Source organism: Engystomops pustulosus, chromosome 1 (assembly GCF_040894005.1).
Source record: "Engystomops pustulosus chromosome 1, aEngPut4.maternal, whole genome shotgun sequence".
Classification (NCBI taxonomy): domain Eukaryota; kingdom Metazoa; phylum Chordata; class Amphibia; order Anura; family Leptodactylidae; genus Engystomops; species Engystomops pustulosus.
In genome coordinates this window covers 52,937,762-52,964,515 of record NC_092411.1, presented here as the reverse complement: position 1 = coordinate 52,964,515, position 26,754 = coordinate 52,937,762, and the positions used below count along the sequence as shown (strand labels likewise).

The 26,754-nt window shown below is 40.5% G+C and overlaps 1 protein-coding gene across 2 annotated transcripts in view; it reads left to right on the top strand.

Annotated features, from left to right (window-relative positions):
* The window catches only part of TMEM232 (transmembrane protein 232), a 101,805-nt gene that overhangs the window by 50,603 nt on the left and 24,448 nt on the right, over nucleotides 1-26,754 (top strand). For both annotated transcript variants that reach the window (XM_072140522.1, XM_072140530.1), the window contains exons 11-12: nucleotides 602-777; nucleotides 4,482-4,723. In XM_072140522.1, coding sequence (XP_071996623.1) covers nucleotides 602-777; nucleotides 4,482-4,723 — 418 coding nt within the window. The remainder of the gene's footprint in view (nucleotides 1-601; nucleotides 778-4,481; nucleotides 4,724-26,754) is intronic.

The window sequence follows — 26,754 nt, the reverse complement described above, 5'->3', positions numbered from 1 at the left end:
TCAAACTCAAGCATGATAAACTCATAGATCCAGGGACCCTAACTATGGTAATCATCTTATATTTGTTATCTATTTTCTCCTTCCTTCTAAAATAAATGTTTACAATTATGCTAGTGAGTCTGAAGGGGGATGTTTCCCCCTGTAGCTTAACAGGCTGTTACAATGAGCTGAGCAGGTCTCTCCTGCACTTACTGCTACTTGCTAGATTACACAGGCATTAAAAAGAGATAGAGCAGGGGGTTGGGTGAGCCATGTTCTGGTCATTGTAACAACCTGTGAATCTGCAGCACTGAGGGGCTCTGGAAGCACCCACCAGAGCCCTACGGGTTCATTAGCATAATTTAAAAAGATGATTTTAGAGGGAAGGAGGCCATGGATAACAAATATAAGAATATTACAACAGTTAAGGTACTTGGATCTATGAGTAAGTGTCCCTGGTTTATCCATGCTTGATTTTGATGGTAGATTTCCCTTAATAATTGTTGCACAGACAGTACTGCCTTCCTGTATCTCACTACATGACAAGTTATACTCAGTTATTGAGTACAGCACTTAGTAGTAAATTAATTTGCTTTTATCTTGCATTCTTTTTTATGCGCAGGTCAAATAAAGTGGATGATCCATTACTGCACAGTTTACAACCTGGTTAAACTATACCATGAGCTTCAGTGGGATGATACTAGAGATGCCCTTAAAAATGTAGTATGTAATGCTCTGGACAAATGGAAAAGTGAACAAAATGATACTAAAGCCTTGGATGCAGAGAAGATAGCAGAGGTTTGTATGTAGCAGAAAGCTACCACTTCTACCACTTACATTGTAGATACTGTATGGACTATGATGAATGTTTGAGACCCATGAAATAAAGTAATCAATGTGTAATTCACATCTTCTAGTAGACATAGAAGTAGAAGACGATCTGGTACGAGTTCTTACTCCTTGGCACCAACTTCCAGTCCAATCATTTCCTTTCGCCACCCACTGATTAAGGATGATCTTACTCCCTTCAACTTTGTGTTGGGAATGCTCCCAGCAGACATGCCCTCTCCATGGTCTATGACATAGGTGTCAAACACATTTTCACCAGGGGGGACACATCAGCCTTGTGGTTGTCTTAAAAGGGATGGAGGTAATTTTATTACTGTCTAAATGTATCTACTCCATTACAGGTAAAGGGGTATTCCAGTAATAAGCATAATTCATATACAAATGGGTCCTTAAAATATAAGCTAATATGTAATTAGTTGCTATTTAAAATGTTGCTCCCCTTAGCAGAAAATGCTGCTGTCCTACACTGTAATGAATAATTAAAACGCTACTGGCCCTTTAATCAGTCCGTTAATTTCCTCTGCCCGGAGAAGAGGTCACATGTCACATGTCACTGGTCACATGTCCACATCACATGTCCTGCACCTGCCTGGGCAGGTCATGTGATCATCACTATGTTTGGCTGTAGTTGGTTGGTTGCAGTGCATCCAGTATGGCCAGTGTTGTGGTGAGACTTCATCTCAGTGAGGTAATGTGCAGTGATGACATTATTACTATGGTAACAGAGCAGGACAGTCTGTTACTTTATCACTGGTGGCAGAAAATAAGAGGTAGGAGGAGTTTCTGTGAACTAAAGGATCATGGAACTTGTAGTTTCCAGTGGCGGCCAACTTGGAGATAACTCCACCTACTTTAGAGAGGCCATAAAATTTTGAATCCTAAAATCAAACTATTTAAGCTCCGTTTTGTAACTAATGACATTGAATTTGGTTATATTCATTTATATATATCATCATGGGTTTTTGTATCAGATGTTCATATTCCCGGAATACCCCTTTAAGTACATTTGTGCAGTATTGTCATTACAGTTAGTCCTTGGAGGGTAACCACAAAGCTGAACATATTGTCAAATAATCTGAGACACAAGACAGTAGCCAAGAGTCACAGTACCAGCCCCACAGTGTCAAGTAGCCTCACAGTCTATTCTGAAGCCCACTTCTAATTGTGCCCTCTTTTCTGTAGTGCTATTTTTAGAAGGGCAGGGCTCAGAAAAAGGGGCTTTAAGGTAGGGGCATTGCTAGAGGTCCCCCTCATTTATAATGGCCCCTGTCAGTATCTCCACGATTCTCCTGCCTCCTTCTTTACGCAATGGGAAAAAAAACATTGCCTTTGCTATCTTCAGAGCCGTATACAAATGCTGCAAAAGGAAGGAGAAGAGCATTGCAGCCGAAACCTTAGGAAAGTGTAGAAAGGTGAGTATGAGAGTAGCAATATGGGCTGGATAACAAAAGGTCTAATTTGGCCCGCAAGTCTTGTGTTTCCCTTAACACCTGTAGCCTATGGCCTCCTCCTCAAAACACCTGACCAACCTCCACCACCCTCCATGCTCCAACTGGAGACAGAGCTGGGCTTGAGCATCACCCCTGTGTAGATGGAAGTTCTATTATCTCTCATTACCAAGAAGCTAGCTATAAGCCGGTGATAGACCATGGGTCTAGTCTTTGTGGACAGTGAAAAGCAATTGTTTGTGTGCAGACACTGGTCCAAGAAAAGCCAAGGGAAGGTGCTATGAAACAGATGTGTAAATTATAACCTTTGCTTGTATTTGGTAAAAGCTATTTAAATACAGTATCACAAAAATCCCTTGACAAACGTGCTAAAAATAGTTGCTTTTAATGTGAAAGAGATGTTGTCAATGTTCATTACATTCATACAATGCCTTGTGCTGTATGTAGAATTGATGTGACAAAATGGCAAAATTGTTAAATAATAGTCTAATCCTCCTGTATTACACTGAGCTGAAAATGACCCTAAAGCTTCCGACAGGTAAGAACAGAGAGACGCACAACATTATTCTGCGCAATAAAACTTTATGGAAAATAGTGGATGATACCGAAAATGATACACAATAATTTGAGCTAGACTCCTTTGTTTAATCAATTTAACAGCATATGTTGGCAAAACTCTGTTCTTCTACCGAACATTACCACCCTCAGCCATCTGCTGCCGTATCTAAATAATTTATATGTAGCATTAATCAGATTGTATTTTTAGACACCACAGATGCTATGAATGTAACTTTGTTAATTTAGAAAAATACTTGGCTTCTGAGAGACATTAACAAAATATTGAATTACTTAGCCTTTATGCCGCATAAATTTTCTCCTTTTAATGTATAAATAGTACAGATTGACAAGACAATCCAGATTAATAGCGGGATACATTAGTACGGGCAGACAATTAAGTTATTAGAAACGATGAATTGATTCGACAAATTTTCTTCTAATTATATAATAATGAAAAATTTATCTTTCTGGTTTTAGGCCTAGGGATGGCTGTATTAACACTTTCCTAGGTTTTTGTAGAAAATGGATTCTAAAATATGGCTTTGGGCTTAAGGGTTAAAAGAGTTTTCTGACAACAGAAAAAATTGTTCAATCCAGAAAATGGCATAAAACAACATAAGAACCGATTGCTCACTTTATAGATGCTCTCTACCCCCAGAGCTACTCTTTTGTCGATGCCAAATATCCTCTTGACCACTGCAGCCAATCCCTGACCTCTGTGGTCTTGTACTGTACTGTCAGGCACCATAGTAGCAGCAGTAATTTTATTAGGATTCAGAGTAATTTTATATAATTTCTTTAATGTGGCAAATTCTTCTCCGATCTCTGCATATTTCTTTTAAAGGGAATCTTAACACAGTTTTCATCAATCAAAGCTGTAGACCGTGTTAGGTAACCACCCTGGAGTGCTGTGTAACTATATTTGTGTATACTGTTAGTAACAGCAGGGTTGTGAAAAATGTATGTATATTCCAGGATTGTAGCTGATTTCAAAGCACTGTGGTGCACACCTGTGTGAGCTGAATACAGCCACTTCCTACCCTACCCTGAGTAACTGTCGTAGTATTCAAATAGATACTGATACAGTGTGGGGATATTGAATAGATATCACACTCTAGTGTCCAGTTACAACCCTGGAATAGAAATAGATTGTTCACCATCCTGCTACTACTTGGTCACATGTGAAAATTCGTCGGATGCAGCAAGTGCGCAGGCATGGGGAGAATAACGCGCCGGCCCACTTCTGGCTGGCTACGCCCTCAATCTGGCTGGCCGCACCCCCCCCCCTTTCACACCCCTTCACGCCCCATTGGCGTGAAGGTAGTGGATTGGGGAAAATAATCACAAGTGCTAGCAATAAGCATATAATTAACATCCCTCATAATTTATTTACAATTTTAATAGATCATGTTTAATAAAGTCATATATTTTATAAAAGACTAATTTGGGTGTGGACCGCGGTTTTTCATTTTTTGCTTTGGTTGGCTGTGTATATAGTATTGGTAATAAAACATCCCATTTATCTACATTTTATGTAACTTTCTTTTCATATTATTAAAGGTAGCTGTATATTTCTATTTTTATGTATACTGTATATACCTATGCAACTTTTAAGAAAAAGTTTTTTTGCCCTTTTCCTTTCCTAAGGCTGAAGTAAATGGTCCTGCAAACCCCTTTATTAGTGGAAGTGCTAAGAAAGCACCTGAGAGCCTGGGTTTTTTTCAGCATGTGGGACGCAGACTTGGAAGCGCACTTTCCCAACAGCTCCTACCTCCTGCAGTGCCCTACATCCCTGCACCACAGAAACCCCTTCACAGACAGGTGCCTAGAAAAGTTTATAATGTAACAGAACACAGCATGGAGAAGAAAACATCACGTCTCTCTTTAAGGTACAACAATGATTTTTTTTTTTTTCTTTAGAAATATCCATAGAGAAAATACTTTAGTACAGTATGTGCAATATGTGGGGAAAGTGGCTCCATAAATACATTTCTCACAATAGAACTGTGGTGTTCTCATTACTTGAGTATGTCCTTGACTCACAGTACGATATATGTTTCTTACAAATTGTGCATTTATTTGACACTAATGAAGTCTCAACAACAAGCTATACATAGATGAAGTGTTCTTCAGATGTTCTGCACTTGCAGAATGGATACACAGCTTCAAGCCAGTGTTTCCATACAAAACTTCTACTTTTTAATAAATGTCTACATGTGTCCTTGTATTACCCCTAGTGGGACTTTGTTCTGGTTCACAGTCTTTTACTTCCCAGGGGGTCTAGCTGGTTCAAGGAAATAGAAACTGCAAACTATTGCAAGTGTTTTTGCATCCAATCTCTACATAGGTCTGAATAAATATTTACTTCTGTTTCTAAGAAACCACTGGCATATTATGATGATTATTATTTATTATTATTATTATTACTTGATGGTTATTTTTTTGCATATGAGTGTATTTATTGGCGCATAGACGCCGTATGACAGGTTCTATTCCTGCCCAGATTTGTGGCGTGTAGCTTCTTCGGAGATGAGATGGGTGAAGAGTGCTCATCCCTTCTATCTCCAAAGGGCCACAAACTTCTCCCTGGATTGCAGCCTGTGTGAAGCACATGGTAATGTGCACTTTGGTTCGACTATATGTACCAAATGTGTATGGGCACTTTGAGACATGTTTTCTACTTGCTGTGTTTTTAGGGACTTTTAGGTTCAGGTTTTTACAGGAGGGATTTTATAGACAGCAAGGCAGATTTGTTAAAAACGTCTAAAAATTAAACAGTACAAAAGCAGACAGTCTTAAACTCTACCAGAATAATCGATAAGTTTTAGCCCTTATGTAAATGAACATAGGTTCTTGTGTGTTCTAGATGCTGTTTTTATGTGGTTAGCTGACAAGCCTAGGGCACCTGAGAAAAAAGTCAGAGCAGAGCATGCGTGTGCCACTCGTAACACAATCATGTGACACTCCAAGCAGTAGGTACTGATACCATTGTCATATAGCCAGCCCATGCGCCCCCATTATATATACAGTCAACCCCCTGTCCTCCAGTATATAGCCAGCTAGCCCTTGCTCCCATTATATAGTCAGCTTGCCCATGGCTCCCAGTATATATCTAGCCAGTTCATGCCCCCTAGTATATAGCCAGCCCCTTACCCTAGTATATAGTCAGCCAGCCCATGCACCCCCATTATATAGCCATCCCCCTGCCCCCTAGTATATAGCCAGCAGCCCATGCCTCCTAGTATAAAGCCAGCCCCCTGTCTGAGTATGCCTAGCCTATAAAAAACCCAACCTCTGTACTCCCCCCGTTGGTCCTCTTCTTTCTTCTGATGCTCCATCCCCAGGCCCCTGTGTGCTGCCATTTCACCCACCATGATGTCACCAGCTTGCTGAGACTATAGTGTGTGTGTGTGCGCCAGCTGACATTATGGTGTGTGTGACAGCAGTGCACAGCGACTCAGAGACAGAGCACGAAGCAAGATGAGGATCGGCCAGGGGTGGGGGGCATTGGACAGATGAGCACAGAGCTTGTTTATTTTTATAGGCTATTTTTATAGTTTAAGACAAATTAGATTTTTAAGCACATTTTATTGTTCTGAAAAACCCAGCTTATACTCGGGTATATATACGGTAAGTACCATAGAGGGGGCTGAAATAATAGTTAAACATTTTAAAAAATATGAAAAGTTATTTTGGGTCTTGTTTTGTGTTAATATTTAAAATATTTATATTGCTCACTCCATATTTACAGAATGGAGTAGTTTCTGGAATAATCACAATTTCTTGCATTGCACAAGAAATTGCAATTATATCAGTGCTTCTTCACCAAAAGCTGGCATAGAGATAAAACTCACACTTTGTGTGTTTGATGTCTATATACTGTATGGATGCGTGTATATGGTTTTCTTATATTATCTGTATGAGTATATATGATTAATATATAATGTATGTCTAAGTATATATAGTGTGGGGCACATTGATCATATGCTGCTGCTTGGGGCACCAACCTATGATTGTACCCCTGCCACTCACTGAATCTATCAGGAAGCTCCTGCCTCCTGATAAATATGGGTGGCCAGCATTGCAGCAATAGGCTGCGCCACCGGAGACGGGACGGGGCAGCAGCACCTGACACAGTCCAACATAACTGTTTCAATTCATGGCCTGTGCGCTGGGAATTGCGACTTAATCACTGCTTGTACGCCTGTTTTTAGGTGTACAACCTGTGGTAAATGTGGCCCTATATGTATGTATGTATGTAATGTATTTCTGTGTTTGTACTATGTGTGCATATGATGTCTGAAATATCTTTGACATTTATTTGGGAAACAGAAATTCAGGTCTGGAATGTTTTTAAAGTTTGCTACACAATTTTATATTTATTTGTGGGTGAGTTGTGGCCCACACAATGGGCAGACTTGATTTGTGTTGCAATTTAAGAGAAGACCTGCATGTATTTTAAACTGAAAGTTATGGAGTATCATTTGTTGACTGTTCTCATAATAGGATTAAAACCTAGAAACTTGATCTGTGCAGATAAGGGTGCATTCACATACACTTGTGCTATGGCATATGGTGTACGGCAGAGCACGGTTGTACGAACGGGGGAAGATAGAGCATGCAGTATTGTACCGCCATCGGATCACCATAGCCGTCTATGGGGACCTATATCCATCCAGATATACATTCCCATGACGCCCATGTGAATAGTGCCTAAGTTGACTGATTTTTTGGCTCATAGAAAATCATAAATGTAAAATAAACACCAAGTGAAATACCTGCACTGACTACCCTGGAAGAAACCGTTGCTCTCGAATTTCCTCAATCTGGGTCAAAATGCTGATGTATAGGTTGGAGGACCAGGTGTCATAATGGACATGGCAGATATAATGCTGTTGAAGATGGATGGACATCTATTTTTTCAACCTTTATTGAGAACTTAAAAGTGTGAAGATACAACAGAAAATATTATAAGCAAAAAAACATGATCATATGTGAATAAACGGAAGGATTTTACTCTTTTAACTAAGAGTAATATAAATGTTTCCAGAAACATTTTGAAATTTTAGAGGATTTGCCACTTATAGATACATTTGTATTTAGGTAATTACAGTCTCTATAACAAAATATCTTACAGCCACTGTGCAAAGGGTATCTCATTTCCTTTTTATTATATTCATCTTTCATTCTCTCCACTTCATTAGAGGAGGTAAAATGAAAGTCTTCAATTTCCAATCATGAATTATTTAGACCATTTTAAATATCAGTGTGCCTTGAAGTTGATGGCCTCTTCATAATGCCTGATAGAGGTCTACTAGGCAACAGAGGAACTAACTGTTGTAAAACCAAAAAGAAATGTTTTACTTTTGTTGTATACAGTGAATATAATGTTGTTGGACTATATATTTGCCATCTGTAGATATGTAAGCTTCAATTTATAATACAAGAGAGATAGACTATTCACAGGGGCAGGGGACTGGTTATTCACAGGGGCAGGGGGCTGGCTATTCACAGGGCTTGGCTATATACTGGGCAAGGGGGGCTGGCTATATACTGGGCCAGGGGGACTTCCTATATACTGGGTCAGGGGGACTGGCTATATACTGGGGCATAAGGCTGTCTATATGCTGAAGGCAGGGGCTGGATGGCTATATACTAGGGGGGAAGGGGACTGACTAGCTATATACTGGCTGTGACCAACGCATTTCCCACCCTAAATTTATACTCGAATCAATAGGTTTTTCAATTTTTGTGTCAAAATTAGGGGCCTTGGCTTATATGCGGGTTGGCTTACACTCGAGTATATATGGTAAAATAAATAAATATGTGGTAAAATAGGCGGAGCGGAGAGCTTCAAGAAGGGTCTAGATGCCTTTTTACACCTAAATAACATTGATGGTTATTTATATAGGATTGTTTCCCCTAAATCCCTTCCTCATCCAATCCCTTCCCTTCCTTGGTTGAACTTGATGGACAAGTGTCTTTTTTCAACCGTATAAACTTTGAAACTATGAAACTATGAAAAAGGGCTCTGGTGTGGACATTTCATAAAGGGACTTCTGCTGTGGACATTTCATTAATGGGAGGGGGAAGCATTGATGTGGACAATTCATTAATGGGGGTGCTCTGTTGTGGACATTTCAATAAATGGGGCTCTGCTGTGGAAATTTCTTTAAAGTGTAACCGTCATTCTGAACAAAAATAAAATGAAATACATAATTCTGCTCCAGGTGTCCCTGGGAATCATTCCTCAAAATATTTTGCCTCACGGTCCTCATTTAGAATCTTTTTTGGCCCATAGCTACCAGGGTTTCCAGCTCTCAAAAACCTACAATCAGCAAGATGGAGGGCGGGACCTTCCTCCTGTCACCTCATCACAAGCGCCTGCTGCTGACCAATCACACCAGAGCTATCTAATATCTATCTATCTCTCATATATCTATCTATCTACAAAAAAAGAAAAAATAGCAGCACAGTCCTTTAGAGCAAAGTATAATGGGTGCTATCCTCACTCTCACCAGTCAGAGTGTAGTAGATATCCAAAAAAAATTGAAGACAGGCAGCACTCCAAATTAGTGAAGAAACAAGGGTGTTTATTCCACCTCCCGCAATGTTTCGGCTGTAGTCTCTCTCAGCCTTTGTCTCAGCCTTAGATCTATCTATCTATCTATCTATCTATCTATCTATCTATCTATCTATCTATCTATCCTATATCTATCTATCCATCACCTGTCATCTATCTCATATCTATCTCTCTATCACATATCTATCTCTCTATCTATATCTTCTATCTATATCTTCTATCTATCTATATCGTCTATCTATCTACACTCACTGGCCACTTTATTAGGTACACCATTAGGTTGGACCCCCTTTTGCCTTCAGAACTGCCTCAATTCTTCGTGGCATAGATTCAACAAGGTGCTGGAAGCATTCCTCAGAGATTTTGGTCCATATTGACATGATGGCATCACACAGTTGCCACAGATTTGTCGGCTGCACATCCATGATGCGACTCTCCCGTTCCACCACATCCCAAAGATGCTCTATTGGATTGAGATCTGGTGACTGTGGAGGCCATTTGAGTACAGTTAACTCATTGTCATGTTCAAGAAACCAGTCTGAGATGATTCCAGCTTTATGACATGGCACATTATCCTGCTGAAAGTAGCCATCAGATGTTGGGTACATTGTGGTCATAAAGGGATGGACATGGTCAGCAACAATACTCACTTAGGCTGTGGCGTTGCAACGATGCTCAATTGGTACCAATGGGCCCAAAGAGTGCCAAGAAAATATTCCCCACAACATGACACCACCACCACCAGCCTGAACCGTTGATGCAAGGCAGGATGGATCCATGCTTTCATGTTGTTGACGCCAAATTCTGACCCTACAATCCGAATGTCGCAGCAGAAATCAAGACTCATCAGACCAGGCAACGTTTTTCCAATCTTCTACTGTCCAATTTCGATGAGCTTGTGCAAATTGTAGCCTCGGTTTCCTGTTCTTAGCTGAAAGGAGTGGCACCCGGTGTGGTCTTCTGCTGCTGTAGCCCATCTGCCTCAAAGTTCGACGTACTGTGCATTCAGAGATGCTCTTCTGCCTACCTTGGTTGTAACGGGTGGCGATTTGAGTCACTGTTGCCTTTCTATCAGCTCGAACCAGTCTGCCCATTCTCCTCTGACCTCTGGCATCAACAAGGCATTTCCGCCCACAGAACTGCCGCTCACTGTATGTTTTTTCTTTTTCGGACCATTCTCTGTAAACCCTAGAGATGGTTGTGCGTGAAAATCCCAGTAGATCAGCAGTTTCTGAAATACTAAGACCAGCCCTTCTGGCACCAACAACCATTCCACGTTCAAAGGCACTCAAATCACCTTTCTTCCCCATACTGATGCTCGGTTTGAACTGCAGGAGATTGTCTTGACCATGTCTACATGCCTTAATGCACTGAGTTGCCGCCATGTGATTGGCTGATTAGAAATTAAGTGTTAACGAGCAGTTGGACAGGTGTACCTAATAAAGTGGCCGGTGAGTGTATATCTTCAAACTATCTATATGTTCTATCTATCTCCTATATATTCATTTATTTCCTATCTGTCTATGTAACACTCCACAGCACAGCACAGCACAGCACATGAGGACATAGCCAGAAGACTTGGAGAGAGTCTCCTGCCACTTCCTTGTGTGAGGTGATGGGGGGGGGGGGGCTGCAGTTTCTGTCTGTGTAGATTATATGTGTAGATTATACACAAGTGTAGGGGAAGTGAGGGCTTCTCCCTGCACATGACTGCTTCAGCACTGAGCCATGAGGTAATCAGCTGTGTGCAGGGAGACATGAGGTAATCAGCTGTGTGCAGGGAGACATGAGGTAATCAGCTGTGAGCAGTGAGCCTTGAGGTAATCAGCTGTGAGCAGTGAGCCATGAGGTAATCAGCTTTGTGCAGGGAGACATGAGGTAATCAGCTGTGTGCAGGGAGACATGAGGTAATCAGCTGTGTGCAGGGAGCCATGAGGTAATCAGCAGTGAGCCATGAGGTAATCAGCTGTGAGCAGTGAGCCATGAGGTAATCAGCTGTGAGCAGTGAGCTATGAGGTAATCAGTTGTGAGCAGAGAGGGGCATGGGGGCATGTCTCTCCTTCCGTAGTCTTCTTTATGAAGAAAAAGGCTTAAAATTACCTGCCCTACAACATATCAAAAGTTTTTTGAAATGACAGTTACACTTTAAAGGGGGGTTCTGCGGTGGACATTTCATTAATAGGAGGGGAAGCACTGCTGTGGATATTTCAGTAATGATTGGAGGTTGCTGGACATTTTATTAGTGAGGAGAAACTGCTGCTATTTTTAAAGAGTAGCGGCTTTTCTTAAAAAAATATTATGAGTTTCTGCATTGCCATAACTTGTAACCTTTTAATTTGTCCATAGAGGGATCTACAAAAGGGCTTTTAGCTTGTACAGCTGTAATTTTCATAGCTACAATTTGTAAGGGATTATTTTTTACAGCACTCATTAAGTGGGTTTTTAATAAAGAAATGCTATTTTTTTTTATCTTATTAAATTGTTGTTATAGGATACGGGGGAGTTTTATTTCATTTTTATATTGTAGTATTACAATTTTGTTAACTGTTTCTTAACTCCATTTTGTCATAAAAAGGTGCCATAGCATGACTGCACCTTATAAGATTAATATAGGGTTCACATTGGCAGAGCTGTCATGGCAATATATTGGTGCCCCCCTATTGTGGTCCAGTTTCAAATGCTTTCAAATGAACTTTTTAGATGTTCAGGTCAGTCCTGATATACTGATGTGGTCAGGGCTGGGAAAAACTAAAAGTTTTAATGAACAGTCACATTCAGTAGGATGCTCCCTTTAGCCCTGCACAATAATAAGACTTTGTAGTTTACAAAGAGTAGTAGGTAAGTATCTGTAATATGGGACTGTAGGAGAACTTTATAGAAGATTGACAGATGATAGCTAGATTGATGATAGATTTGATAGATAATAGATAGGAGATAAATAGGTGGATAAAAGATATATAGATAGAATTTTTTTTTAAATAGAATAAAAAGCTAAATAGATAAGTGGTTAGATAGACAGATATCATAGATATATAGATATAAAAATAGACAAATTATAGGAAATAGATGACTAGACAGGTAGATAGAGAGAAGATAAATGAAAAGCATATTCACCTGGGCATTCAACTAAGGGGTATTAAAGGAGCAATTCATCCTCTGCCCACAAAAGTCCACATGCAGGGGGCCCTTTTAGGACAGGGGGCCCTTTTTGGGCAAATGCCAAGTTTATCACACCCTAACGATGGCCCTGGATGTGGTTCCTGTTATTAACAGAAGTCTTTCTAATGCAAAAGTTACAAAGTAAAATGGAATATGAGTAATTGCGATGTCATCTGCATTTGTCACTCTGGTTATTGTTTTCAAGAGACAACAGTTTCCCTGAGCTGTTCAGCATCTTTAAGTGCATTTCTTCCCTCTTATTCAGCGTAGCATTGTGCTGTGTTTTGAAGCGAGTCAGTGCTCTTTTCTTTCACTTCTGTCATTTTTTTTTCACTCCGCTCTATAAAAATAGCACCGTTTTCCTAAATGAGCCATTAGTTTAGCTTCCACTTTTGACTTTTACAATGCAGTTTACCTCGAGCAGCTTTGTATGTTCTGTTGTTTTAAAGGATTAATGCAAATAAAGTGGTACAGTAGCTTTGTGTGACATTTCCTACTATAATTAGTGATGAGAGAAAATAACGAAAAAAAAAAAATATCTACTACTACTTGGGATGCAAATCAGCAGGAAGATAGCTGGAATCAGAATCCAGATCACTTATTTAGAGGAACCCGCTTTACTGTATTGGAGACAAAGAGTTTATGGAGTTTTTGGTATGTGTTTTGCTGCAGAGAAAAGGAGTAGGAGGGATGTAATAAGAATCCATCCTTTATATTTCCCAATCCTGGCATTGGCTCAATTAAATAAACATTAGAAAAAAAGTAAAAGTTTATGGGCCGGATTTATCAGTGGGCCTATGCGAGGTGTTCCTGCCCGAGTACCTTCCACTATAGCCTGCACCCATTCAGGCATTGGCTACAGCACAATTCTGTGCAGGCCGGACCTGGCATAGAACTGTCCCACCAGTGGAACGTTTGTTCAAATTCATCAAATTTGTTTGGCTACTCTCATGGGGGATTCGTATCTCAATACGTTTATCGCATATACGCAACAGAATATGAAATAAACCTTTTATAGGTGTGGGTCTTGTCGTCTCTAAAACAGGAATTGTCTTTACCCAGCATCCATTATAGAGGCATTGGCCATTCACCTTTCTCCATTCATAAGGGTTCCATAGGGGTTCCAAATACAAACTAGTAAATCTATTTAGCTGTTTTTGGTCTTTCAATAGTATTGACTTTAGAGAGTTATTTCTGCATGGCCTCCTCTCCATAAACAGGGACCATGGCATCCGACAGGATTGGAAGTTCTTGGAGATAGGTAGAATAGCAAATATATTCATGGCCTATCCTGTGGATACCAAGACCACGGACAGGCACTGCCGATATAGAATCATATTTAAAGAGTGTCCACGCATCCCAAATACAACAAGTGTTGAACCAAAAAGAAAGATGGATGCGTACTTAGGACTGAGGTTATGCAAAATACTTTATTTAGTCAAAACAAGAAAGACAAGACATAAAGAAGTATAAAATCACTTAAAAAACACACAATGAATGTGTGTTGAACTCTCCTGGGTCAGAGTATGGCCCAGTCCTACCCGGCTAACAAAGTCCACGACAGTGTACACAATATGACAATCCAAAAAATGTAAAGAAGGGCAAAAGCACCAATGTAAATGTCAAGTAAATTGCTAATGAACTGCCCTACTCATACAATACCCTAGATGTTATCCTCAGAGGACCAGTGGAACCAGGTGATATGTCTGGACGAGAAGCCGGGGAGGGAGAGAACCCCACGCGTATCGTCACCTCGGGGTGACTTCCTCAGGGGTAAGTATCTAGGTAATGGAAAGTCCTGTCTATATAGGGGCCAAGCTCCCCACCCCAATCAGTGTTCACAAATCATATTGATCCCTGAATGCATAGAGTCCTACCTCCAAACAACTCGTGTATAGTTGGAGCCGGCGTGTATCTGGTCATGATGCGCATGCGCAAGTGATCCTGGTCACATGATCGATCACCTGGTTTCAGATTAAAGCCGCGCCTCCCGATCGGAGGTAGCGGAGATATTGCATCACATGGTGAGTCACAAAGTTATAAGACCGGAGCCGCGCCTCCTGATCGATTGCGGCGCAACAAATAAGGATCGCGACAGAGCACAGATGTGCTTTGTTCTTGCTGTCAGAGTATGGCCAGAGCCAACCCTGTTCAGCAAAGAGGAGGACAAGAATAGCATGCATGCTCGCCGGATGAGTAAAGAGTTATTTACATAAATATCACAAGTTATCCCTATTAAAGGGTACACGTAAGTACTGCGAGTCCCGCATAGGTATACAAAATATCACGGAGAACTTGTGTCTTCCTCTCCCTCCATGTAACTCTCTAGGTATATCTAAAGTGCCGAGTGCCAAAATTTGAAGGCAATATTAGAGGTAAATATATAACTGCAGAAGGTTACCATACCCAAATATGAAAAACAAACCATCTAATATATCCTGTGGATATTTACCACTTACAACTACTACAAAGTATTTGTACAGTACTTAGGTCAGTGGTGCCACTTAGAGCCATCTTTGTTAGCACACGGCTGTCACAGAGTTTGCCAGACAGGGTGAGTTCAATGGTATTGGTGTCCTCAAGACTCCAATACAGTTGAAAGCTGTGGCAGAGCAAGGAGCAATAAGTTGCTGATTAAACTGCTGTATTGGCACGTTGGCTCTGAAAAATAAGTTGGTTTTTGGCTGTAGCCATAGTATATAGCCAGCACCTGCCCCCCAGTATATAGCCTGCCAGCCCATATCCCCCAGTATATAGCCAGCCCCCTGCCCCAGTATATAGCCAGCAGCGGGTGAAGCCGGAAAGGTGAGTTTTGATATATTTTTATTTACTCAAGTATAAGCCGAGTTTGGGTTTTCAGCACATTTTTTTCGGCTGAAAAACTAGGTAATATATGTTAATTCCTTTATTTATATAGCACACACATATTACGCAGTGTTACACAGAGCTTGCCAGAAAAGGTTCACCATCACTGAACAAAGTCAAGGTCTTTGATAATGAAGGTCTTTGGGATCCTGGACTTTGGGAAATAGGCCTATAGATCTATAGCTTCATTACTTTATTTCAATTGTGTTTTTTCCTATATTTTATGCAACCAGATTCTTCTCATTTTCTGGTGCTAAATTCTATATTACATTATTTTCAGATGATCTTAAATGAATCTTAGTATTTACCAGACCAGTGTCTACTTTAAAAAAGTTGTCTGTAATGTAATTTGCAATCCAATAGAAAACCATCAATAATATATACAATTCCATCAAGTCCATTAGGCGACCTGCCAAGAGTATTTTGTCAGTCTGCTGTCACCTTTACCAGCAAATTGATTACACTCTAAACAAAGTGGGTGATTTAATTCTTTTTTAGGAAACAAGTCTGGCGCATTCAGACTGGCCTCCTCTATGTCTTACTGACTTTGGTTTGCCATTGAGAGAATTAGTGAAATAATTAGAAGCTATTGCTCAGTAATTGGCAACTATAATACATATGATTTCATCTGTTCAGATAATTCTTCATCTTTTTAAGGTCATATAACTCTTTAACCCATTGCTTACACTGCTATTTAAAGGGGACCTGTCACACTCGAACCCCCCCCCCCCCCACCAAATTAGCTCCCCCCTCAACCTGTCCCTAGCCCCTTTATATTTATAGAATTTTTATTAAAATTGTGTTTGCATACTTTGTTTTAAATGATCCGACCTCTTATCAAATAAGAGGTCGGATCGTCGTACAAGTCCCCCTAGCAGACGGCCGTATTCATTAGGGGGCCGGCTGACACACCCCCTCCTCGCCCCTGTCAGTCAGGGACCTGTAAGAATCGCCGGCAGCAGCGCATGTATTGCACAATTGACGCCGGCTCTATGTGATGCAGCGCTGTGCTGACAGCGGCCGCAGAGAGGCTTATTCACATTCAACCAGCGCTGTGAATAAGCCCCTCTGCAGCTGCTGTCAGCACAGGGCTGCATCACATAGAGCCGGCTGCAATTGCGCAATACATGCGCTGCTACCGGCGATTCTTACAGGTCTCTGGGGGACAGTACGATGATCCGACCTCTTATTTGATAAGAGGTCGGATTGTTTAAAACGAAGTATGCAAACACAATTTTAATAAAAAATTCAATAAATATAAAGGGGCTGGGGACAGGATAAAGGGGGGCTAATTTGGTGGGGGGTTTTCGGGTGTGACAGGTCCTCATTAAAGGGGTGTCTTGTATAAAGAAAATATTTTGGTGAATTCTATATTGAAGGGATTTGGCAGGGGTCATCTGTTCAGATCCCTCATCTATTTGTTGGAGAAGAGAATAACTACAAAGTGTATCTTGCTCTGAAGGATCTACGCAACAAAGCTACACTGCACAAAGATAGATAATATTAACAACACAAAGAAGACATCTTACATAGCAACAGCACATCTATCCCATGCCATCAACCTCTGCCCACCCAGCGTAGCTATATGCAGACTTGCTTTTTGCAGGAAAAGTTGGTGCACCTTTTGGATGTACATATATTATACTAACTTTTTTAACAGAATAGAAAAAAACTTTTTGAACTGATTACAGTAATACCAAATGCATATATTTAATTAACAATAAAGATCTATGACCCAGGGAACTTGTCTTTCTATTTTTTCTACCTTATTTATATTTAACTTTATTAGTTTCTTTTAAATTTACACTTTGTATTAGGTCAACAAAATAATTTTGACATACAACTATTTATGTAAACTGTACTAAGCCATTCATTTACTAGACCTACTGTAACAAATCTGTCCAGCAACAGCGCAACCAAAACCAGACTTGTTACAAGCCAAGCCAGATTGGCTAAGCGGTGGCGAGCTAGCCTCATTGCCCCTGCAGGTTATAGTCTTGCCATGATATAAAACCAGAAAGACACACATCAATTGAATAACAAACACTAGTCTGAGATGGGGAAAGTGGACCACGGGAAAGAGAAGACACAGAGGGACAAACAACAGGTAATAGCAAAGTCAGACAAGTGTCTGAAAGACAGAATATTTCTAGTTGCCCATGGCAACCAATCACAGCTCATCTTTCATTTTACCAGTGCTCTTGAATATTTTAAAGGGGAGCTGTGATTGGTTGCCATGGGCAACTAGTAATATTCTGTCTTTCAGATACTTGATAAATCTGGCCCATAGTGAGAGAATGATCGAATAAACGTAGCTGAAGTCAGTGTCAGGCTTCAGGGGTAGTAGACCCACTGAACCACTGCGGACAATGATGTAAGCCGACACCTGGGACCGGAATCTACGTGGCACCTGGTTTTCACCAGAGCCCGCCACATAGCGAGTTGGACTTGCAGCGTGGTACCACCAGGTCGTTCCACAGGGGCGACTTTGTCCGCAGTGGCAGCCAAGACGAGGTACACAGACATTAGGCAGAATAGTCAGGGACAGGCAGAAAGTCAGGACGGATTAGCACAGGATCGGAGTCAGGGACATAGCAATAGGTCAAGGCAGATGGGACAGGATCAAAGTCAATAGGAGAACAGAGGTCACAAAAATCCAGCAGGGTGTGCAGGGAGAGGGATTCTGGGAAATGGCCAGCGCCAATTAAAAGTGCGCTGACCCTTTAAATCTCCTGAAGCCAGTGTACGCGCCCTAGGAGACGTGGAAACATGTGCATGGGCAACAAACTGGAGTAATAAGTGGGGACGGGTAAGGTACAGCCACGGGGCGCCAGGGCACATAGAGGGGCATGGGTGAGCCTGTGACCCAAGACATGGGTCGCAGGAGCACCTGTGACCCCCGTGACGATACACAGAATAGCAAAGATATAACAAAAACACAAGCAAGACAAAAGGTTGAACCACAATAACCAGCACCCTCTAGAGGAACTAAGCAGAATATAGAGGGAGTAATGGACACTGCCCCCCAGCAACCAACTGTTTCCTCACTCAAGCCACAGCTGCAGACAAAATGAGCTCAAACTCACACCCAGCAATTAGCACCTCTAAAATCTCTCTAGGCTGTGGTTGATATTGATTCCAGCATCTTAGAGGTTAAATGATCTGCAATGGAGTTTTTTCCTATCCTGGGCATTATTGAAACTGCCCTGTTATATACCACAGCAAAACATCAACTCCAACTGGCAAGGACATTTGTACTGGTTTAAGACCTCTCATTAATCACAGTAATGGAAATGTATTAGCAGCCTCTCAAGGGTCTAGGAGAGTAAAACAGATACTTCAAGACCATTGCATCTTAAAACTGTAGACAATTAAGATGTATTCCCATTAGATGTGGTAGAATCTTAAAACTATGGTACAACTTTTCTCAAAGTATGGTCTCACCCAAGCTTCACTCTTACTCATTAGTCTTAAGATTCCCTTGCTGGGTCTTCCATCTCTTTGGATACCTGTGTAGGTGAATGGACTGTATCAGCTCTATGTCTGCTCTGGATTTCATTGCATTTCAATGGGAATTGTGTAATGCCTATCCTCCACTATTGTAGCACAACATAACAACTGAAAACACTTGTTCTAGGATTCCTCCAAAGACTTTCTGATTGACAGCCCCTTTAAGTTAGTTGACCATCAGAAGTGTAATGCTTGTATGTGAGCAACAGCCGACTATGAGTGTATGGTAATAAAACTTGTTGGCATCATAAATTGTAGAATTGCATAAATTTACTAGAATAGTGCTGTCCATTAAAACCAGCTGAGACATTTTGATGAATTACCTGTATAGAAAGGGCGCCACAATTTACAATGATCAGCAGTCTTCACATGTTACCAACAGGAGGCTTAGTAAAAATTCCAATCAATCATTATACGAGCTGGAATAATTTATAAGAATTAATCTGACATTTTACTGAAATATAATTTAAAGTCACATTGTGATATAATTCATTATGCAAATTGTAATGCATGCGTTAGATGATTATTATAGATGATTTCAATGTAGGGCAAAGAAATAAGTCATATGGTGCCTGTCATGTCACTGCCATAGTTACCAAAACCGCAGTCTGTTATTAGTTTAGTTAGCATGCACATTGACGGATTATTTTTCTTTGTTTTATGTCATGCTTAAACCATTCGGTATCCAGCAGTACAGTCCAAGATTTCAAATACAAACCCAGTACTAACATGATGGAAATTGCAGTGATGGCAATCTTCTTATCAGTGGGAGTTATCCATCCCCCTCTGGTCATCCGGAGATTCTCATTACCTGTAGACTCTTCAATTGACACAGTGGCTTATGCCTATACACTTTCTTATGTGCAGAAGTATCCCATTAAGGTTACATTCACACGAACGTATGCCTGCCGAGCCATAACACAGGGAAATATAGGACATTGCCGCCCATTGCCGACCTATGGGGAGCGTATGTACAGCCGCAAGCTTGCGGCCGCATATATGTCCCCCTATGGTCATGTGAATGCAGCTTAAAGGGGTTGTCCGAGAGTTCTGAAAAAAAAACTAAAGGTGGCCTGAGGGGGCTGCTTAAAAATATAAAAATCGACTTACCTTCCGGTGCCCTCCGGTGTCCCCCGCTGCTGTCGCTCCGGGCGCTATGTAAACAAACATGGCCGCCAGAGCAGCGCAGGATTCAGCTTGCGGCCAGCCGCGGCCGGCCACGCCTACCCGTCCTTATTCACAGCATTGTGAATGCGGGCCGGAAGGTTGTCGGTTCCGGCCGGAAGCTGAGTCCACCGCTGCTCGGGTGGTCATGTTTGTTAACATGGCGCTCGGACTGGAGCGACAGCAGCGCGGGACACCGGAGGGCACCGAAGGTAAGTAGATCTTTATTTTTTTAAGCAGCCCCCTCCAGCCACCTTTAGATTTTTTTCAGAACTCTCGGACAACCCCCTTAAGGATGGTTTCACATTGTTTTTTTTTTCACAACGGTGATTCTACACTGAACCCATTTTGACTTATGGACACATACAGATTGTTTTTCTCTTGCTGGCTTCAGTGATTTTTCACTGAAGCCTTACTGACCCATTCTTTTCAATGGGTTTTTTTTAACACTACAGTTTTTTCCACTGATCCACGGTTGTTAGTGAACTAAAAAAAAGCCAATTAAAAGGAAAAATCTATGAAGCCAGGAAGAGAAAATTAATCTCTTTGTGTCCATAAGCCAAAATGGGTTCAGTGAAAAATTACTGATGTGAAAAGAAACCCCAATTTGAAACCACCCTAGGTATAATAGATTCAAAGTACATTCAGGTGATCTTGATAAAACAGCCTGCTAGGTAGAATAAATAGGATAGTAAGGACCTTATTTAGTAGCTAAACCCTTGAATCAAACAGGACCGTATAAACAGACAAAATATAACATAGCAAACAAAGATAAACCTTGAATCAAGTTAGCTATATACATACACAAGGCAATTTCATTCTACTGATATTCTGTATAAACCTTGTTATGCCCATGTATTTTAGATTTTGCCTGCATATCCATGTGAGATTTCTGAATAATAGTGTAGCCAATGTTTTTGTATTTACTGAATATATTATTAATCCAATACCTTATTAGTGCATTTTTCATTAGGAGCAGAGTGGGTCATTATTTCAGAACATTATCCATCAGCATCTTTGAGCCACACCTCCCAACTCACAGCAGACAGCTCAGTCCGATACAACAGAGTTCCCTGCTTCCCTCCACCAGCCCCCTCTTTCTCCCCTTCCCATCTCACAGCAGACAGCTCAGTCTGATACAACAGAGTTTCCTGCTTCCCTCCACCAGCCCCCACTTTCTCCTCTTCCCATCTCACGGGGGACAGCTCAGTCTGATACAGCAAGTTCTTCCCTCAGCTATACCCCCTCTCCCTCTGCCTCCCATCCCATGGCAAACAGCTCTGTCTGATACCGCAAGTTCTCCTGCTTCCCTCCCTTAGCCCCACCCCATCTTCCAACTTCCTCTATCTCACAACAGACAGCTCAGATTAATGCAGCAAGTTCTACCTTTTTCCATCCATTCACCAGGTCCTTTCATTTTCCATTTCTAACTTGCACACCGCTCTATCTTTCTTCTACGACATCTGGTAGGGCTAATAGTTAAAAGACAAGATCTTGTGATAAATATCAGTATACTGAAGCAACTATTGATGCCCTGGAGTGCATAGTCAGAAATTGAAAGAGGGTCACTAGATGACCGTGCGAGGTAAGTAATGTATGTGTCCACCATTTTTACTTTCCCTGACCCTCTGGGCATTTACCATATTTTTGGAAATCCTTTAAAGTTAAAATATTTACAATGACTCATTATTTGTAATGTGTCCTGTAGCCAAAATTATAAGAGTCTGTGTATTAAACATCATAGTCTCGATGCCTGTTCTGGTTGATATACAAATATCTCCCAGGACACGGCTAGAACACAGCACAAGGTCCAGAGGTTTAGATCAGCAGCAAGTATTGACTATGACACATTATCTGTGTTTATTAGCCCTTCAGATACAGATGAAAGTCACGGCTAGGTGAAATTATATACTGTCTGTGTCTTAAAGGATTCAATTAGGAAAAAGCTCTTAAAGCTCATTACAAAGACCACAAATCCCTGGGTGATAGATATCTAGCAGTAACACATGGGTTATCATTAAGGGACCTGTTCATAATCTCTTAGCAATTATTTGTAAATGAATAACACTTCTCTCTGTCCTAGAGTGTTCATTCATGAGTATTAAGTCATAGATTAAAATACAATCTGCATCAATCCAGTCCGACTACCTCTATTGTATTTCCGAATCTACCTGTCATTTTCACCAGACCTAATGGAGTTTGCATTGGTGCTGATGCATTGCACAGGATTACAGCTTATTTAAAGGACTCCTATGGAGAGTGTAGTGGATTCGGTAACTTAGTTTTCAGACTGCTATACGCTCACAACTCAGCAGATGGCAGCCTGAATCTATTTGCAAAAGTCATCAAGCGGCATTTGAAAAATCCTAAAATACGGCAAATGTCATACTGTGATAGTGAATTAATCATGTTGTTTATGAAAGTAATTAGTTTAGTGTTGTTTGTTAATTGGGACGGATTAGCATTTACATTGCAAAGATGCTCACATAGTTTTCATTAATGTCGTATTTTTATTTCTAATTCACTATTTTAATTAGAAGAGTTACTGTATATTTCAGGGAATTTGACAGACTTCCCCTGTGCTCTATAACAGGCTCTGATTTATGTGACTTTAATCCTAATGAGCATTTCATTTAATAGAGATATGATGTTCAACACAGATTAATAATTGACCAGGACACTCTTCGATTCCCCAATATTATGTCGAATTGAAGGTATTTACGTTGACTGTTCACATCAGGATTAAACGGTAAAGTTAGGTGGCGTTATTGGATAGTCATAGAAAATGCCAAAATTCATTAGAGATATATTATATCATAAAGTCCTAAAAGGTAACTCCAATTACAGCTTCAACTTTATTCTTCAGAAACTTCTCCTGTGGCTTAGTTTAGATAGATATCACCATATTTAAAGTGTAATATTTACCATTACCATTATTTTAGTGCTATTACTGTTTATTAGAAGTGTTCCTAAAGTGTTCCTAAAGTAATATACTTATAAAGTTAAGTTTTTATTTAAATGAAGAACAAGTGCTTTGGGGGTGTCACCAGAGCCCCTTTGGCCCCCCAGAATTAGGGTCTTATTTGCCCCCTGAAGCACTTCTCCCCCACTTCCCTTGGCGCTTTTCCCCTCTCGCTCTGTGCTGGAAATTTTGCTGCAGCACAATGCTCACTTCTGCCGTGAGATTTCTGGTAGACAGTGGGAGGGGTAAACGCCAAGGGAGCAGGGAGATCAGAAATTCTACTCCTTTCTTCCTATAAAATCAAATTAATATCTTTAATGTATTGTACATATTAGATTATAAAAATGTGTATATAAAATCAATCATGTATGCAGCACACTTGCCATCAATGACTGATCCAGGGTCTCTACTCCACGACTTATGTATGGATCATGGCTATCATTATTTCCTTCTTACAAGTTATACAGTCTCATTTACAACAAACATAACAAACATAACACATAGCAATACATAAAATTAAGCATATAAGCATAAGCTAGGGAATTACGATCCGGTCGGTAACGTCAAAGCCGGGGCGTGGAGAGAGCAGGGTGTATGCTATCTCTTAGTTCCCCGGCCTGGAGCAGAAGGAGGATTACAGCGGGGGCATGCATACATTTTAAGCTGGGGAAGCTGAGAGGCGCTTGGTGCCGTCAGCCTGAGAGCATCCAGCTGTTTTACAAAGTTAATATATAGTTGTTAAAGATGCCAGAAAACTTGTTAAAAATGGTCCCCCTGTCCCATAGACTGAACGAGCAAACTTATTAGGACACTCTACCACCAGTAATCTGGTGATAGATGTCCTTTAATAAAAACCTTTTGATAAAACCTTTTTACACCCACAATGTGTTTGATGTTTTTTACTATGGGTTATATGTGCCACAATATTCAAATGGTTATCCGACTGCTCTAAAATAATCAAAGGGGCACATGCATAGTTTCATTTCTGCTGCCTCATTTCAAAGTTGTCTGCTGATTTTATGTATCTGACATACATAAGAACATGTGTTGGAACATTGGTGTATCTTTCTAAAAGGGGACTATGTTGAAAAATAAAAAAAAAATTTTGAAAAAAATGATGTCTTCATTTCTAATACGGGTACTTATTGAACCATATGCAGATTTTTGGAGGATTTGTACTAGAAAATGCCATTCTGGGTGTGAGGTCTCCTGAACTGAGCATAGGACATTCTGTTTAGGAAATCAATCTTTTCCTTGTGGAGTGTAATCAGCAAAGTGCCATTCATTCTACATTGTCAAGTGGGATTTCTACCTGTTTTATACATTATATTGCTCTTTATGAAATTAACTTTAGAATCCTATACTCCTATAATAATAATCCTAATATTTATAATTGCTAATTAAATTGACTCCTCTAAAGTATCTGAATTGTCAAGAACCTGGTCTCAAAATTGAAAATTTCTGCCCTTCCGAGAGACACCACCAAACCACATCCAATAGAGAAAGGGTATGGTGAAATTAGAGCTGAAGTGCTGAAGATTAGAGCTATTTCGTGTGTCTTCATGTGAACTTGCTCGACAAGGGGACCCAAAGTCTTTCACGTGTATTTGGTTCATTTAAGTAAAAAGGTTTTTCCTGTTCTTATCAGTTGTTAACACAATAAAACCATCAACTGCTCCTAATGGAAAGTAGTTTCAAACAATCGCTATTTCTCACAGAGCTTCTGTGCCCCCTTTATCTCAATACCACTCATGAATTCAACATTGTATTGGCCATCTCTAAACAAATCTCTCCTCATCTCCTTAAAAAGCTAATTAAGAAATTAGGAGGTTTTTGTACTAAAGATAATGCATAATTAACTTCAAGCAAAGCCTCTGCCCTCAGCCTGATGGGAATAAAATGGAATGATTTTCAGTTAATTCCTGCTAAGTTTTACATTCTTTTTGTATTTTTTATTAGTTCTTCTTAAAATATTTATCTTTTTCAGTATTTTTCACTGTACGCATATTTTTATTTGTATAGACTAAATTTATACTTAGTAATATGTTAGTATTATTTAATATGTTGGGACTGGAAACACTAGGGAAGAATATAGGTGTTGTCATGGTATAAAAAAAGTTATACATGGTAAGGGGCGCTGTAGAAACAATAACCCTCTTGTGCTCTTATGCTTTCAGCCGCCTGTAACTGTCAGGTCTAGGTTTGGCTGGATGTGTCAACTCCACCACCGTTGCGCCTGCCACAGCATTTATTTCAGGCTGTGGTCCAAAGAGCACTGCCAGGCTCTGTGTACAAACAGAGACTCGACAGTGACGGGCAGCACAGGGGAACGCAAGCCTGAGAGAGCTGTGTATTAGAGGTTTAATGGGGCACATTTACTTACCCATCCTGTTGCGATCCCTGCTGCGCATTGTCCGACAAGGATTCGGATCTGCCACGATTTACATAGCCTGTGCGCCCAATTTCCTGCATCCATCGCTTCCCCTGCTGAGGTCCCCCAGAGTTCACCTTCTTCCCGGTGCATGTGAGTGCTGATCTTGCGACACAATTCCGACGTCCACGTCCCCCCATTTGTGTCGAATGCACGCCGATGCGCCACAATCCATTCGTGTGAGCCAAAACCCTGGAGCAATTCAGGGCAAAACGGTAAAAAGTCAGGAAACTCGACGAAAATGTGGTGTTCAGATCCTTAATAAATGTGCCCATTATGTCTAAAGCCCACTGGCTGTATATAAAAACTTAATTAAATTAAGAATTAAAGTAAATTAAATTAAATTTGGTTAAGGACTCTCCTAAAACTAATTTAATAATGATGGTACCTTTGTCTCTTTTGGAACTACTGATGTGTGAAAACGTATTTAGCTGGCTATTCCATTTGGATTGATTAGTATAAGACCTGTGTCTTTCCTGTAGCTTTAGCTCCGGTTCATGGTTAGTTAACCTACTGTTGTTGACAGCTTCCCACACTAATCACCTGCCGCTCTGTTGTTTGTATCTCTGAGTTCTAGCTTAATCACTATTGTGATTGGGGTCTGAGATCACATAAGAGTCCTGCCCACTCTTCCTAGGGTGCTGGTTATAGCTTTTCTTAGTGACTTTCTTTGTTCATTGTGTTCCTGTTATCCTCACCTTAGCCCTTGTTCAGACTTCTCTTCTGTATTTGTGATTTTGTACTTTGTTTTGGGCAGTTTTGAAGAAGTAGAAGGGGAAATATTGGGCGTTCCATATTTATGGCTCCCTGTCTTGTCCATGTTTTAGTACCTGGGCCCCTCATTACACTTGGGCAAAATAAATTGCGCTTTTTTAAATGTTGCGTCTGACATATCTTTAGTTCAACTCAAACGTAAAGTAAACAAGCCCAAAACCTGAAAAAAAGACATGCACAAATTTCTGAACTAAAGATAAGTGACCCCCCCCCCAGAGTGTAGCTACATATTGTGCTATATTAAAGCATATGTTTTAAAAATTCATCAAAATAGCTTTTATGGCAGGGTATGAGAACAAGGTCTTAATATCTTCTATTAAATGTGTTGTCCAAGATGTGGATATTTACATATCACCACAAAATCTGCTTCATATGCAATTTTTTCAAGGACCAAAACAATCATAAAGCGTGTCATAAATAAAAATGACATAAACATATCCAGAGCATAGAATTTAATTAAAAAACAAGAAAA